The 17,713-nt window shown below is 28.8% G+C and overlaps 1 protein-coding gene across 1 annotated transcript in view; it reads right to left on the reverse strand.

The window, feature by feature from the left end:
* Nucleotides 1-2,707: 2,707 nt before the first annotated feature.
* The window catches only part of LOC106677181 (programmed cell death protein 6), a 20,671-nt gene continuing 5,665 nt past the window's right edge, over nucleotides 2,708-17,713 (reverse strand). Inside the window, exons 3-6 of the mRNA XM_014414933.3 lie at nucleotides 14,864-14,970; nucleotides 11,690-11,803; nucleotides 6,584-6,738; nucleotides 2,708-3,149 (exon numbers count right to left, since the gene is read on the reverse strand). Of these exons, the coding sequence (XP_014270419.1) occupies nucleotides 3,048-3,149; nucleotides 6,584-6,738; nucleotides 11,690-11,803; nucleotides 14,864-14,970 (478 nt within the window). The 3' untranslated portion in view covers nucleotides 2,708-3,047. The remainder of the gene's footprint in view (nucleotides 3,150-6,583; nucleotides 6,739-11,689; nucleotides 11,804-14,863; nucleotides 14,971-17,713) is intronic.

The following is a 17,713-nucleotide window of genomic DNA, read 5'->3' on the forward strand; positions in this document are numbered from 1 at the left end:
TTTTTTTTTTTTTACGAGAACGTTTATTATGTTAATTATTGTGAGTTTATTTCAAAAGGATGGTCTAGATCCTCAGGAAGTTTTTTCCATTTGCATTTTCTTTTCTTTTTAGGTCGTTTTAAAAAGTATTTTTACAACAAAAGGTGAATCCTCTTCATGTTTATAAATGCAAGGAAATTAGAAAAAAATGAAATACAACTTTCTCGAAAAAGTGGCTTGTTTCAAAATAAAATAGCTGGTGCTCATTTGAAAGATTTAATTTGTTCGCGTACAGAAACGTCCAATACATATTACTCTGGGGTACCATTTTCGGCTCAAGGCACATGATGATTGATTAGTATCACATACATGGCGGACTGTTACCCTTAAAAGCAAAAACAAAGTGACCAGTCTGTCCATTTTCGAGACAATCTTGGCAGACCACTGGCCATATTTTTTTTTTCACAAATATAGTTTATGCATAGTCCGTTATATAAGGGAACTAACTCAAACAGAGAAAAACACTCATGATTTCAAGAAAAGATATAAATAAAAAGATAAATACATTACTGGCAAGTTAAGACTCATTGCACCATTCACCCAAACTAGGCAGAAATTCTTTACCATAGTACATCTAGTTAGTCCAATAAGTTTATTACGGACATCTATTTCTTTAATTGTATAAAAATGTTTCTCTCAGATCATCACAACATATATTTATTGAAAAAGTGTACCTCACAGTTTGAGGGCGTATGCATACTCTTTCTTCCCAGTTGTTTTAGGATGAATATTTGGTGTACTGTAGACATATTCTGGTGGAAACCTGCTTGGAAGTCACTAGTTGAGTTTGTTATTACACCCTCAACCTTTTTGTACCAGTGGGCACATTTATTGTTTATCTGTCAGGTGTTAGGCACCAATATACATTTTTTTCTGATCAAAAGAAGTTTTAATACAAACTTAATCACAAATATATGGGTCTTAAGTGACAGTAGCTTTACTACCATGAGAAATACTAATGCTAGACCTGATAGAACTGTACTGCCCCATCAGTAAATGTCATGGTGACAGTAACTATCATACAGTTCATACCATGGTGGATACTGACATGGCTATTAAGTTTCACTGTGTAAATGGATTTTAACGTGACAGAACTAAATTACGTAATAAGTACTGTCACCTGTCATTCTATACCTAATGAGACAGTACTGTCATGACAGTAATATTTATGAATAGCTTCACTTCTACAATTTGTACTTTCACCTATCATACTATACCTGTCATGACAGCATCTGCACAACTGTACATGTATTGTCAGCTATCACGCTAAATCTAATATAACAGTAGTCATGAATGTAACTATTATATAGTTCAACAACTCCATTGGCTGAGATAGTGCCTGCTGTGGTTGTAAAATATCATTGAGCAAACTAGCTGTAATGTGACAGTAGTTTCACTGTCACTACAAATACAATGTACAACGAACACAGCTGGACCAGATGCTACAGGACTGCCATCACAGCAACTATCATATAGTTTGTACCATGGTAGTAGCCATAGCCCAAATAATAATATCAACACATTTTATTTCAAATAATAAACATGGAACTAAAATTCATTCAAAGAGTAATTTTAATTAAAGGTGTTCAATAATTTTATTAAGTAATCTTGTTAATTAAAAATTATTCCATAACAGATCTAACAGCTTAATTTTAAAAATAAAAATTATCTCATTACTATTATCCATTAACTTTTATTGAAAATAATTAAGGTTTCTGAGCCTGCTGGTACAGATTATTAGGTGCACAAAGTTGAGAACCCTTCATATAAAGTATCCACTCTGTAGTGCAACAGTAAAGATCTTCTATACAGTATTCAGGGGATATTGATCCTTGGAAGAGTTACTGCAATAGCTGGGATCCTCTTTTCGCTTAAATACAAAGACAACTAATGCTTTACCAGCTTGCCTAGTTATGAATTAATTTCAGTACTAGAAGCTTTTAATAATGATAGAAAATAATATAATAAAAATAAAATAAATATATGAAAAAATAAATAATAGAATATTAAAGGAACAATATATAGAAAGAATATAATTATAAAGTTAAATTAAATTTAACAAAATCATCCTCTATTTTAATTTTATATAGGTGTTGATTTTTTTGCTCATGAAATCCAGATTCTGTTCATATAAATGCATTTTTTTAAGTGATTCATTCCGATATATTTTTCCTTTACCTTCATTAACTGAGGTTTAACTGGTTTGAACTAATGTTACCCTGATAAAAAGTTTCATTCTAGTAAAGTTTTTCAGGAAATGAAAAACTTAAGTCTCTGAAAACTATAATGTTGAAAATAGAATAGCACTATTGTCAAACAAAGTGATCTTTAATTACATTTTATTTCAAGATTACTTTATAACATTTTTAGAAAAAAGAACTTAATCAAAACCCTTGATATATCAGGAATAAAAATAAAAGTAGTAAGGATATATTAAAAGAAAATACAGATATTATAAATATATATATATTTTTCAAAATTATCAAATTTTATAAATTCAGAAAAGGACGACAGTAATACTTTCACAGCCTTGAAATTACAGGAATGATGAAATAAGCTGAATGGCAGCAGAAATATTAATATTCATAGATTATAAATTAAAAAATAACTAAATATAACACTTGAACAGCTAAACTAGAAATACACTCCAAGAATAATACCATATATATACCATAAATAATATTTTATTTTTTGTAAAAAAAATAATAAAATATTTAAATATAAAAAGATAGGTTAAGATAAACACTTAAATAATTCAAAGGTGGAATTTATGAGACAAACATGAATCCTTTGTTAGCCTCAGAATGCAAGTTGAACACAATCAAATTTTAGACATTATAACAGAAACATTATTTTTCAAAATAATGATAAGAAATACACTTTTGAGCACTGGAAATATCTTTTTCACAATTTAAAATATTAAATAAACTTTAACAGGAGCAATTCCGAAACAATTACAAACTTAATAAAAAAACATTGTTAACAAAAAACTATTGTATAATAAATAATTACACTTTAAGACCTAAAACAAGTGATATAAACGTCTCATAGTGAATAGTTATCAGTCCATCTTGATCAGTATCATACTGTTTGAATGCATTTGTCAGGTTCTGTAACATACATAACAAGATAAGTATTTGAAATGACTAGGAAGAACAAATCTAGAACACTAACTAATTGAAGACTAATAAGGGTCCTATAACTAATGCTAACAAGAATGGTACAGCTGAATAGAATCATATGTTCCCCTTTCCTTGACTTATCATCCATCTTTTAATATAATTAGAATCCTGTGCATTAAAAATTTCTCTATTTAATAAGGTTAATTCATTAATTTATAACTGATATAAGAGGGTATCTTGATAGTATTCAATGTTTGTAATAAGGCTGAAAAAAAAGTTACAAGAACATCCTGATTTTGTAGTTTTGACACGTGGTTCAAATTAGAAGGTGCAGTGGCCATTGTCAATGATCGCAGGAGAAAACGTACACAATACATGATTGTAGTTTTGCAACTTTCATCTACATAAAATATTATTAATATTAATATCAATTAATATATAATATTAAGTAATTAATATTTTAAGTGAATACATAAATAAAAACATTGAAATTGTTGGAATTTTTTTATGCATAGAACAGAAAATAAGGAAGGGAAAACACATAAATAAAAAAAAAATCAAATTTTTCAATCTTTAAAATAACACTTTTTTCTCTTCTTCTATTTCTCGGACTCTAAAATATTTCCAGTTTAAAAAAAAAATTAGAACAATGGGAAGTCAATTTGTTGATTAATCACTTTGCTCCTATAATATAATAATGTTGTATTGCCTATAATTCCAACAAGAAGGGAAATAAGCAAAATGATTACAGTCAAGGCACAGGAGTCATTTTTTGTGAACAGGAGGAAAAAAAATCATAGCTGGGATCCTCTTTTCGCTTAATTACAAAGACAATGCTTTATTTTATTTTTCTGGAAATCTTCCTTTTTGCCATATATGGCCTACCAGCTTGCCTAGTTATGAATTAATTTCAGTACTAGCAGGTTTTAATAATGATAGAAAATATTATAATAAATATATGGAAAAATAAACAATAGAATACTAAAGGAATAATAAATAGAAAGTATTTAATTATAAAGTTAAATTAAATTTAACAAAATCATCCTCTATTTTATAAAGGTGTTAATTTTTTTGGTCATGAAATCCAGGTTCTGTTCATGTAAATGCGTTTTTTTATAAATTTATTCATTCCGATATACATTTTAGTTTGAATGAATTTCTTGACAAATACATTTAATGGTCTGACCCTCTCTAATGTGGCCAATACACTGATGGTTTCAAACATTTAATCCAAAAAGATACCTATAGTACATATAACTAATTTCCTTATTTATGGTTAATTTCAAAATTCCAGTAAATTTTCTAATAAACTTATTCATAAACACTTCAATAAATTTTACAAAACAATAATAGGACCAGAACACTGCAGAATACGTTCTAATGTTAGACAGCTGGTTTGTCACCTAATATTATCACCTGGCAATAAGAAGTAAAACAAAACATTTAGTTTCAAATTAACCCTTTAAAAACTGAATGGTGGAAGCACTTTGCAGGCTTTCTCAGCGGCCTGAGATCTGTGGTCAGCAGCCGAGCCCATTTGTCTGTATACTTTTGACAATATTCACATTTAATAATTTTTATAGATAATATCTCGATTCTTCTGAAATTATTTCTTCATACATAATATTGCTGTTTTTTTGATTACTAGCAATTTGAAGTGATCGCAGTGGTCCCCACAGAAATATTTTCTTCACACAAACATTCGAAATCTGAATAAACAGATTACAAATCACTATCGGATTTACATGCCAGTAATTGTAACAATTCCTTGTATATGTAGACTTTTCTCAACACATTTCAAAACAAACATAATGTAAAAAAGACAAAATTTAACAGAATAAAGCTAGAAAACAGACTGATGGATAAAACTGCAAGGGATAAGAGCAGGTATAAGGAACAAGAACAGGTAAACTAGTACAGGAGCCAGATGCACAAAACCCACTCCGAAATATATACATACATTTGCAAATAATTTCATGAATTAATTTATATCACCCTTAACATGGAAATGCATAACTGACAGTCCTAAAACAACTACTCAGCAGCTAAAAAGCTTGATAAAGTAAAGAATTACAAAATTGTGGCGTTTTTTGTTTCACACCTATAAATCCTAAATGATAGATCTTAACAAAATGTTATAACGTAACAATTTAAAGAAAATTAAATTCTGCATCAAACAAATAGCATAATATAATTAAGTCAAGTAGTATGGTTGTTAACTCGAGCTTGTGCTGAAAAATCAGCTCATATATAATAAGTCAACTTTTGGTACACCAAATCCTGGAGTATATAAAGGGGCAGATGCTAACAGAATTTTAAGTGAAAAAATCTATTGTCAACATAAAATGATTCAAGATGCTTTTGTAACTAGTTTTTTAATTCCCATTCTTAATCTTAATAAACTTACAGTTATGTGAGCAGTTTTAGTTTTTATAAAATATTTGTTTCATTGCTGTTGACTAAATATATTCAAATCAAAACATATTTTAATTAAGTAAATAAATTTTATCTAGTTAGGTATATTTGATTTTTCATACTTTTAGAAGATATAGTAACATAATAATTTAAATTTTATTTTACACATAAAAATAAAAAAAAAAATTTTCCGATCTCCAAATCCTGTAACTTTTAACATTTTAATCTAAAACTAAAGGTAGTACAATATAAGTTTGATTGTCAAAATATAGGTTCTTATTTCAATTAATTCTAAAATTATTTCTAAAACATCAGTAGGAGAATAACCATTGTATTAACTTTTTTAAATAAAAAATAATTATCTTGAAATCATATAATAAAGTAAGGAAATCAAACAAATGACTGTCCTAAATATCAATGAACATTTGAGGTATGATCTGTTTTTTGATCACTGCCAGCCAAAATCATTATTGATTTTATTCAAAAAGGAATCTAATTCGGTAATCATTTTCTTAAAGGAAATTTAAACATCTTTAATAAATTGAACTATTAAATAAGGAAATTGGGGGAAAAAACTATATATGATCTGTTTTCTTATTACTGACATTAGTGCCACCAATCAAAAATGCAATGTAACACCTACAATGATAGTGACAAGAAATTAATTTTACATTTACAAGAAATTGGTTTTAACCTGAAAATCCACCTTTCATCTTTCCCCCAAGAAGACTGCTAGAAGTTTTTTTTTTTCAACATATGTACCTGTACAGCTATATTTGTACACATAAGATCATGCATATAATTTATGCCAGCAATAGGTGTGTTATTAAGCTTGTAATAAGAGGCCCATATCAAACTTTAACTAAACGTGAACCCCAAGTGTGTAACATTTAGTTTGTGATACTATTATGATAGAATAATTGAAATAAATTGTGGCTAATTAATATTAGTTTCAAAATCAATAACATTATAACAAAAATTTAATGAAAAGAAATATAAATACTCACATGCAAGACAATGCAACACTGGATAAAATCATCGAATAGTATTGTCCCTCGACCAAGCCTATCAAATTTACGTAACATCATATCAATTGTGGTTGGAGAAAGCCGATAACCAAACGTTGCTAGAGCTTGCCCCAATTCCTGACGATCAATATTACCTATAAAAACATTAGAGATAAAGATGTAAGAAAAATACTATATAACAGGTAATAGGACCAGTATATTTAAAATACTCAAATTGCTTCTTGAAGGATTGTTAAAAGAGCTTAGTTTATTGATGAATTCTATTTTCACATTAATATTCCAGAAATAAAAAAAAAAAACCCATATACTAAAGTTAATGGTAATATATAAGTAAAATGTTCCCATACATAGTATATGAACAAAATGGAAATTCACACATTCAAATCCAAACTCTAACTAAATATAACATGCTAATGCTCAGTCAAGAGGTTCAACCAAGAACCGAGATCTATCATCCAAGTAAGGAGGAAAATCAGATTCAAGGATATTTTAAAACTTTTGTCTTTAACTAGTATTGAAGTAAGTAAGGAGAGAGTAACAGTACAGGCTGTAAAACCAAGGAAGCCTTTAAAAAAATGTTTTAAAAATTATATAATAATAAAAATACAATACATTTTTCTTATAAACCATATTTCTTATCTTAACAGTTAATTCATTCGAGAATTGATTTTAACAGCCGTTTTCAAACACTCTTTTTGGTGCTAATAAAAATAGTCAATATTATTAAAGTTCATCACTGTTATGGCTTTACTAAAACTCTGAACAAACACTCAGGGAGGGTTTCAACTTCTTTCAATCTTTCCATAAATTACTTACATGGACAGCAGCCAGGGTTTTATTTAAAATTATAATAATCAAGGTATTAAGAATTATAATTATCATTGAACATTTTTTTTTTCAATACCAATGAATTTCTCATCTTTCACTATTACAGTAATCCATCACCATTTTTATCAATCCTTGGTATCTCTTTTACATCTTCATAAATCTTGAAATAGCTAGAAGCATGGTTTCCTAATTCTTCTTTAATTAAGGTCTTATTCTACCTCTTTTTCTTTCTTCTAGTGGGAGTACCTCCATAATGTGTTGGATCATTTTAAGACCACCAATTCTGTGCATATGACCCAAGCACAATATCCTACTCTTCTTTCTGAGAACCCCAATGTTAATAGATAAAACAACTTTTTGTTTCATTGTTAAGAGGAGGGGTCAATAAGTCCTTGGAACATCCAAGAGATGGCACTTGTAGCATCAGAAATCGTTTGTTTTTAGTAAGCATCATTACTCACTTTGTATCAGGTTAAGTTTCAACCATAGTCATCGAGTGGTTTCTTTTTCATTGTCAGTTGAAGTGAAGAGGTTTTGTTTATTAACAAAGAATTTTGTTGTTGTATTATTTTTTATTAAGATTTTATAAAATCGTATAAAGAAACAAATGGATTTTGTTATTTTAAATACAGAAAGATAATTTTTTTTCCTATAAATAATTTCAACATCTACATAAGTCATTATATGTTATAATCCATATTATTTTTAGTGAATTTTTTTATACTATATTCTTTTTTATCTAGTTTTATGATTTGAACAGAAAATTTTATTTCTGAATTCCACTATATTTTTTTCTAGTTGCTCATAAAAAAATATGAGTTCAGGAATACTAGGGAAAGGTTAACGGTGCATTCTTTGATCACGAACACCTGGACAACATCTTGAGGGTATTACTACAAGTTTATCTACAACTCTATAGTAGAATAATGTAATTATAAAAGAAAAATGTTGATAAGAAGCAGATTTCATAGTACACTGCTTTTCATGTGTATTAAGAATAGTATAATTAATTTCTATTTTAACAAAGGCATTCTCTTTTCAAAATAAAATTTTGAGAGCCTCAGTTGATGCACCATGGTTTGTAATAAAAAATAACTACCTCCCATCACCGAGAACTGCAAGTAGCACTCAAAAAACAGTTCATTAAAAATCTGTAGACTTAATTTCATGAGTTAAGAAAGCAGTAACCTACAACTTAGGAGTGCTCACGCCATTCCATAGATTGAAACTCAGTCTGAAATCCTGAAATTTGAAACCATACCCATGTATGGCTTAAATAGTGGTTTTGGAATAAAAAAAAATAAAAAAAAATTAATATACTTTGACATTAACTTATTTAACACGTTGACTGCCACAGTACTTTTCAAGATTTCAATCTAGGAAGCCAATTTAAGTTTGGCCAATTAAGCCAAGTAAGCAAACTACAAGTTATCTCATAGGTTGGCATCACAGGCAATAACACCAACTACGAGATAACTTGTAGCTACCAGTCAACGTGTTAATTAAAATCATAGAATAAAAATTAAACTTCATATGTTCATATTAAATTATAGGTTCTCCTGGATGAGTTTCATTAAAGTAATTAGATATTGTCATTGATAGTCCTATTCCTAATTTAAATTTTTTTTATTTATTACGTAGACAGCCCCGAAACATCATTATTTAATGTAATAAAGAAAAAAAATTTAAATAAGGAAGGGGATTTTCATTCACTATACCTCATTAGTTCATATAAAAATTCTTCCTGTCCTTCTGCACATTTATAACTTCTCCCTTCAAAATACCATTTTTCTCAAAGCCAAGAAGAAAGTTCTAGTCCGATCATTGATCAAAGTATTATCTCCTTCTCCAGTTTCCGACTTTAAGCCAATATCCATTATATCTAATTAGTCCAAGCCACTTGAAAGATTAGTTCACTCCCAACTTAATAATTTTCTCAATCAAAAAACTCTTTAACCCTTTCTAATCCGGTTTTTGCTCCAACATTCGACACAATCCAATTTATTAAAAATATCCGAAGACCTTCAATCCTCCATAGACAACCAACAAACTTCAATGTTAGTTCTTTTTGATTTTTCGAAAGCATTTGACTCAGTTAACCATAAGATCTTCAATAAATTTTAAAACCTCTCCATCTCAAATAGTGTTATAAAGTGGTTGCTCATCTTCTTGTTCCTCTTCTCCTGATACGAAGCATTCCTCAAGGGTAATGCCACTAACCCTTTTCTCCATTTATATCAACGATCACCCTGATTATATTCACCACTCACAATACCACTTATATGCTGACGATCTCCAAATTTACCAATTCTTCCATCCTCCCGTGATACTTGAGGTCATCCAAAAGATATAAGAAGATATAGATAGCATTAAACAAAAATTTGAACTTGACTGCTGAAAAAATCGAGGCCATTCTTATTGGTTCCAAGCACCCCCTCCTTAATTCCCTCACTTAATATATCTTACTTTTTCTTAACAACCAACCGATTCACTTCTATCTGACAATGAAAAACTTTGGAGTCACCTTCCACCAACACCTCACCTGAAATAATCATATTTCTCAGATCACACGAAAATCCATAAATGTACTTAAACAATTCCTAAGATTCTATGATTCCTCAGAACACCCGTCAGCTCCAACTATCCTCTCTCATTTTTCCCACTTTGACTATGGTTCCTTGGTCTACAGAGGGCTATCTGCTGGTCTAGAGTTGAGACTGAAGAGACTCATGATTTGTTTCGTAAGATTTACCTTTGGGTTTCCCCACCGCTTGGTCTTCCATTGGTATACTGAGTTTGAAGTGACTCTATCCAACCTCCCAAAGGCAATACCTCTTTGGTGTTTTCCCATTCCAAGTAGTTAAAATATAAAAAACTACCTACAACCTTGATCTCCTCACTCTTTGTTCATCCATCCATTCATTAAACACCAGATCCCAACCGATTGATTTATAAATGCCCTCCTATCTTTCAGCAAATCCTTATGGATCGCATACGTGCAACCTCCTTCTGGAATTCTCTTTCGATCTCCATTCGTCAATCCTCATCCATTCTCTCCTTTAAACAACACCTATTCCTTCTCTTACAACATAACCAAACCTTTGCATCCTTGTCAACAATATAAATAGGCATATATTGACTGCCATTATAAATAGTCGCTAAACTAAAATCTTAATGTAATTTCATTTTGCTTACTGAAAACTTGTAAATGTTTGCCAGACAAATAATCATAATGTGTGAACCATGTATTAATTCTCAGGGGACATATGTCCCTGAGTAAAACTATATTTACATTTTCATTTAAAATAAAGGGACAGAAATATTGAGATGAAAAAAGTTCAAGCTAACTCTCACTTAGGTTAGCTTATAGGCCACAGCAGAAGGAATGGGTTACATCCTTGCAAATGACTAAATGCATCTGACTTAAAGAAAATGTTAAATTTTTGTAAATATCCATGTATTAGAAGCAACAATTTCAAAAGAATTTAGTTTTCAATACAGAGTTGGTTTATAAAGGGAGAGGAAGAAAATACAAACTGGGTTGAAGGACCACAAAGAAGATGATATAAGTTATCAAAGATAAGCCATTCTAGCTAAGAAGTTAGGAGATCATACACTTTTAAAAATAACTTGACTTCAGAGTGATAAACAACTTTATGAGGTATGGACAGAAATATGGATATAAAATCTACAACCATTACTGTGTCAGTGGGATAAAACTCACCAAGGTCGGAAATAACTTCGTATTTCAGAGCTTCATGTGTTGTGTTGCAGAGGGAGCTATCAACAAGCAGATAGTGAGAAAAAGCAGGGATAGTAGAATTCAGATTTAAAAGCTGCCATGATCTTTTGAATTAAGGAATTAAATAAAGGAGTAGTGATTTTATAAATGTAAATCATTATGATGTTTAATTTTATGCAAAAGAGCTATAGATAGCCATTTGTTCAGGACAAGCCTAATGAATTTTTGAGTTTTTCTGAAAGCATTCAGGAGAAGGGTGATGTGAGGATGTATTCTAAGGTTCTTGCAGGATAGAACCAGTGAAAGGAAGTCTAACCAACTGATACTAAAATAAAAAATAGGGGAGGAATTTTGAATAAGGGAAAGAGTTTGATTAATGAGCTAGGATAAGGGGAAAGTTCATTTACGTTTACAATGCTGTTTAGAGGATAGACCAAATCCAGTGAGGAAGAAATCAAAGATACCATTTAAGACCTTTCTTTTAATTTTAGTTAATAAATAACAATCTATAATACCCGAGCCATCTCGATCAAAACTTCTAAAGCAGTTCTGCCAGTCAGTAACATATTTCCATAGATAACCAAAGTCTTCGAAGGTCACACCACCTCTGTTTTGTTTATCAAACATGCCTAAAAATAATAAATAAAAAGAATAATAAGATTCAAGGGATTAGTGTATCATAATAAAATGTTAACTGTATCAAATAGATACACAAATTAATTGAAAATAAATTAATACAATTTTACTATATATTGAGTATTGACATGAATAAAGGATATATGATGTGTCTCACAAGTCTTTCACGATATTTATGGAGGTTAAACTAAAGCTTAAAAGCAACAAAAAAGTACATAAATACATATAATGATCCAGTTCTCCACAGAAAAGGAGAAAATTGACATTTTGTCTTTTTTTAAGCGTCACATTTTTTGTTGAATAGGAAGCAATTATTGAAAAACTAAGTAATTAAATCATTTTGAATTACAGCTCAGTAAGCTAGACAAAATTTTCTTTAAAAATGTGTAAAATTTGTCTTGGTCTAAACCATTTGAATAGTATTTTCAAACAGCAAAATAACACAATGTTTTATTTTTTGTAAAATACTGAGTTCTTTGCGATTTTTTTTTTTTTTTTTTTATCAAACTCCTAATGAACTATAAATTTTCCAATTTTAGAAGACTTCCTTGTATAACAAGTTTTAAGTCCATACTAATAAAGTTGAGGTATGTTAAAAAGTAAGATGAGATCCGCATCCAGTTTGATAAAAATTAAAAAAAATTTATGTGCCAACATTATCTTACTTTATACGGCTTCATCAGAGCTTATCAACTGGATAAAAAATATTATAAACCAGTGTAGGACTACAACTTAATATAAAGAATAATGCAATAATTATAAAAAATGAACAGTGTAAATTAAAGATGGAAATAAGATGATCAGATTAAAGTAAAAATAATAACTGGGTACCTTGATTTGTTCATTATTTCTTTTTTTTTTTCTTGACCTTTAACTTTCCCCTTTATTTATTTACCATCCCGTCAAAATCTAACCTTACTTCCTTGTTTATTACTTCTTTCCTTTTTTTAGTTCCTACTATATTTTTCGTTTCAACTTATACTTGTATCTACTATTTTATTCGGTATTAATATAACTTTGCATTTTATTCATATTATGTATTATTTTTACTTTAATTTAATTTAGATTATTAATTTTTTTGATTTCTACTATACTTTTACACTTCACTCTTCTACCACAGTTGAAAATATGCTTTATCTTGCTTTTTAACTCTGATAAAGCCCAACAAAGTGGAGCAAAATGTTGTTTTTTTTTTAAATAGCTTCTATACTATTTTGAGCTACCTTTTTTTACTGCCACCCAGACAATTTCCATTCAAAAAACCTAATATTAGTGGTAATGAAATAAAAATTATTACTAGAAAGTTTTATTTTATACCATTTACTGCACAACTTTCATAATAATACTCAACTTAATTAATGTTGCCATAAAGCTCGTTCTACAAGGATTTTTCTGAAAGTGGAAAATCTGCAATATAATAGAAAGCTGATAAAAAAAAAACCCTGAATAATTTAGGATTTTGCAGAAAACAAAACTTTTTGATATTTAGCCACTTGGAAAACCTTTTCAAATGATTTTTAATAAGAAAAATTTTACTCTTTTTTTTTTTTTTTTGTTTGAGAAAATATTTTTATTTATAGTTTCCAAATAACAAAAGTCGTTATTTCCTAAGGAATTTACAAAATAAAAATTTTCTTCTATTCTGTAGAGAATCATACCATTGTCTAAATGAACTTTTTTGTTGATTTTGAGGTTTACTTCAACCTTCTTAAATATTAAGACTTTTATATTAATAAGCAATAGATATGTTATGCCTGTTAGATTAATTAAAGAAAAAATCATCCCAAACATTTTAAAACTATCAGAACTGCTGTGGAGGAGAATGCTGTTGCGTGCCAGATAGCACATAATACTAGCAGCAAGGTTTGAAGGTGCAGGAAATTAAATTTGGAACTCATAAATAATACATAAACACAAACTTTTTTAACAATGAAATTTTAAATAAGTGATAAATAAAAGGTGCACAATCATACACTTTCACTTACCATGCTACTTCGACATCAAAGTAATCCTTTTATGATTCAAAATAGCAATCTATTTATTATAATACTTCCCCTTATTACATACTTATTATATAGGAAAATGGAGGGGTCCACAACCCTGATTCTGCGGCCCCCATTGTGCCCACCTAATATTACACTTACTAGTGATCACCATGGAAACTCTTTTTACGTGCTACAGATTAGGGTTTTCTTGTGTGTTTTAATAAAAAAATTGAAAAGTTATTTTTAAATATCTAATTATTTGGAAATATACATAAATTTGATTGAAAATAATAATTTGTAAATACCACAAAAATAATATACTAAGCATTCTATGCTTTTCTATTAATCATTGTTGTTCTGATAGAGTTGGTAACACTACATTCAACTAATTTTATAGTTATTGTTAGCAAAGTATATTTTATAATTAGTACGATATATACTTAAGTGTATAGACATTGATGACCTCAGGGTTTTATGCCCTAAAGCCCTAGCCAACAACAATATACTTAAGTGTGGTTATTTTAAAAAATATTATTAACAATATTCTACACACAATTTATATTAAATAAATATACAAAATAAAAATAGCTCAAAAATTACATTGGTGCCCAACCACCAAACAGATAGCCTATAAATGTGCCCATAGGAAGAAAAAGATTAAGGACTCCTTGGAAAGGGAATATAAAATCTGACTATTCTCATAACAACCATGGAAACACAAAAATATTTGTTTTCTCCTTTAGGAAAAAATGAAGTTCTTTCATATTTTATATTTATCCATCGTTTAATACTGTCAAATATGAGATATGGTTAATAGTTCCAAATAATTAAAATTACAGATAATTTTGAATTTTGAAAATCTGGTATTTAACCCCTAAAAGGCAGTCTATTTCAATGAGTATAAGACCTACCTGTTATTAATATTACATCTTGTAATATAACTACCATAATCAAACTAATAGCAAGTAACACTAAATTCTTAAGTTTATTTATCAATTCAAATTGATACAATATAAAATTAGCAAATTTATATGCAAGAATTCTAAAATTTATAACTACAAACCTTACCTATCATCAATCTGACAGTTTCAGGATTGAATGGAGTCCATGTTCCATTTGATAGAGCAGTCTGAAGTTCATTTGCAGTAATCATGCCACTCCTATCTTTGTCCACACTAAAAAATTATTTTTTTTTAAATAAGGGAAACGATTTTAAAAATTATTAGATGAATTTAAAAATCCTCCAACCTCTATTCATAATTAATTAATATAAATTACCTAAGTTATAATAAATATTAAAAAGAAAAATAGTCGTTTCATTTAGATATATCTTCAGAACCCTAGCCAAAAGTTAATCAAAATTTATAGACGAGTAATTATACTATTAATAAATGTAAATTCATAAGGTTTAAATGAATAAAAATATTGAAAGGTGATAACATAGGTCATTGAAACATAGTAGTTGATAAATGGAGAGCCAAATTAACAATCTTGAAAAGATCAGTTATTTAACTAGAATAAATAAGGATTAACATTTTTTTCAATAACTGGAATATTTTTTGATTATTTGAACTTTAGTAAACAAAAAACATTGTTCTATTTGTTTCCAAAATTATAAGAATTACCAATTCCTATTTTTTTTAGGGATTTCTTCATTATAAAAAAAAGGACAGGCCCATTTTAACCTCACAGCGATGCTATTCGATTGATTAAATTCACAGAGTTAATTAATTAAAAGCTTGATGATTCTGTATAGTATAACCTTCTTAATTCCACAGAGAGATCATCCTTCTTCAGGCCAAATATTTTAAATAATAGTTTATTTTCAAAGATTATAAGGTGCTTATTTTCTGAAAAGTAGACAAAAATGAGATTACTTTGAAATTGTAGATCCCAGTTGATTAATCTATTAGCGCAATTGTTTTTATCAAAAATGGAATATTTATAGTCCGGGTGCAGTCAAATTAAACTCAAATAGTAATATTTTGTACTATTTTTATTTATCTAAAAATTTAGTATAACTTATAAACTACACTGTACTCCAATTTTTTATATGTTTTGGTTCTATTGAAAATTTCTTGGTGTCCAATAATCTCCTCAGTATATTGCATGACTTGATAAGTTAGGATTAATTTAAATAATTTAAACAAATTTGGAAGGAATTCTAGATTCTTGAATAACATTTTTTACATATGGAGCAAGCATTTGTTTTGAATTCTTTACAAAACGAAAAAGAAATCCTGTAAATCGGACAAGTATTAGTAATGATATGGTATATTTGACCTTTTATTTAGGTTTTTTGAAGTATTCTGTACATATTCACATCAAAGCACATTAACCAATTTTTTTAAAAAAATAATATACCTCCCAGTTCATTACAAATGTTCATAAGACAGATAATTAAATTTTCTACAAAACTAAACTCACAAGAAAAAACAAAAACACCTAAATTGGACCAATAACAAAGAAATACTAAAAAAATTTATTAAAAGACTTGCCAAATATCTTTTACTAAATAAAAAAAAAATTATTTCAGTCTCCTGAAACTCCTCCATATGGCTTGATCACTTCACTGGAAATATTGTCAACTACCACTGCTTCTAGTGAGAAACTTCAGATATATATCAGATATATTTCAAAGAAAGTTTACTAATAATTATGTTGATAATTCTAATAATCTAAGAGTGGAATCATACTTACATACAATAATTAAACTAATAGGATAACATATGATAATGATACACCTCTACAACAGCCAGCTAGACAAACCTTAACAATAGTCTATAATCAAGAGTCTTTATGTCAACACCACTCTGTGATTATGAGGTTCGGATGAATAGTTAAAGAACCTAGCAAACCTTATTTACTAGGTCAGAATGAATAGTTAAAGAGCCTAACAAACCTTATATACCAACTATAGAGTTGGCAAGAAAGTAATTTTGGTTTGTACCAGTAGATACTGTTATGTTTCACTGAAAGATGACCAACGCTCTGGTCGACCTTCAGACTTTGATAACAAAATTAAAGCCATAATCGAATCGAACTGTAATATAACTGAGTAAGAGATAACAAAACAGTTAAAAGTATAATACACAACAATTGAAATCATATAAGACTTCTTAAACTTATTAAGAAGCTCAAAATTTGGGTTCAGCCTGAATTGAAAGAAATTCATCAAAAACAACAAATCAATATTTGTGATACATATTTTAACTATAATACAATTGACCCTTTCTTTTAAACAAATTATCACTAGCGATGAAAAAGAGATCGTATAAAATATTAATCGAAAAAGATGATAGTCAAAGCATGATGAACCAGCAAAAACCATATCAAAAACCAAAATTTCATGAGGATAAAACCATGCTATAAATTTGGTGGCATTACAAAGGTGTTGCGAATTCCAAGCAAACAAATGATCAAGTCAAAAGTTCACTGCCAACAACTTATGAAATTGTAGGAACCAATCAAAGAGAAAAGGCCAGAATTGGCAAACTGCAAAGAAATCCTGTTCCAACATGACAATAAGAAGCTTCACAAAATCTTTAGCAAAACATACAAAATTACTAAATCTTGTTTAGGAAGTAATGCTGTACTGTATCCCTCACCTTGCACCTACGGACAATCATTTATTTAGATGTTTACAAAACTTTCAGTAATAAACAATTCTCTTGGTCAAGTTTTTTGTTTATAAAGACCAGAAGTTCTAGGAGCGCAAGAATATGAAGTTACTAGAAAGATAGCAGAAGTTCATCTAACGGAATGGAAGATATTAGACTGAGTAAAGTTCATTTTTTATATCGAAAAAAAAAAAAAAAAAACAGAAATTGCTTTCTTTCCAACCCTACATAAATTCAGCATATTATTTCAATATTCTTAAGAGAGAAATGTGCTATGATATCACTATGCAACATCACT

Source organism: Halyomorpha halys, unplaced genomic scaffold (assembly GCF_000696795.3).
Source record: "Halyomorpha halys isolate HHAL.00 unplaced genomic scaffold, Hhal_1.1 Scaffold90.1, whole genome shotgun sequence".
In the NCBI taxonomy this organism is placed as follows: domain Eukaryota; kingdom Metazoa; phylum Arthropoda; class Insecta; order Hemiptera; family Pentatomidae; genus Halyomorpha; species Halyomorpha halys.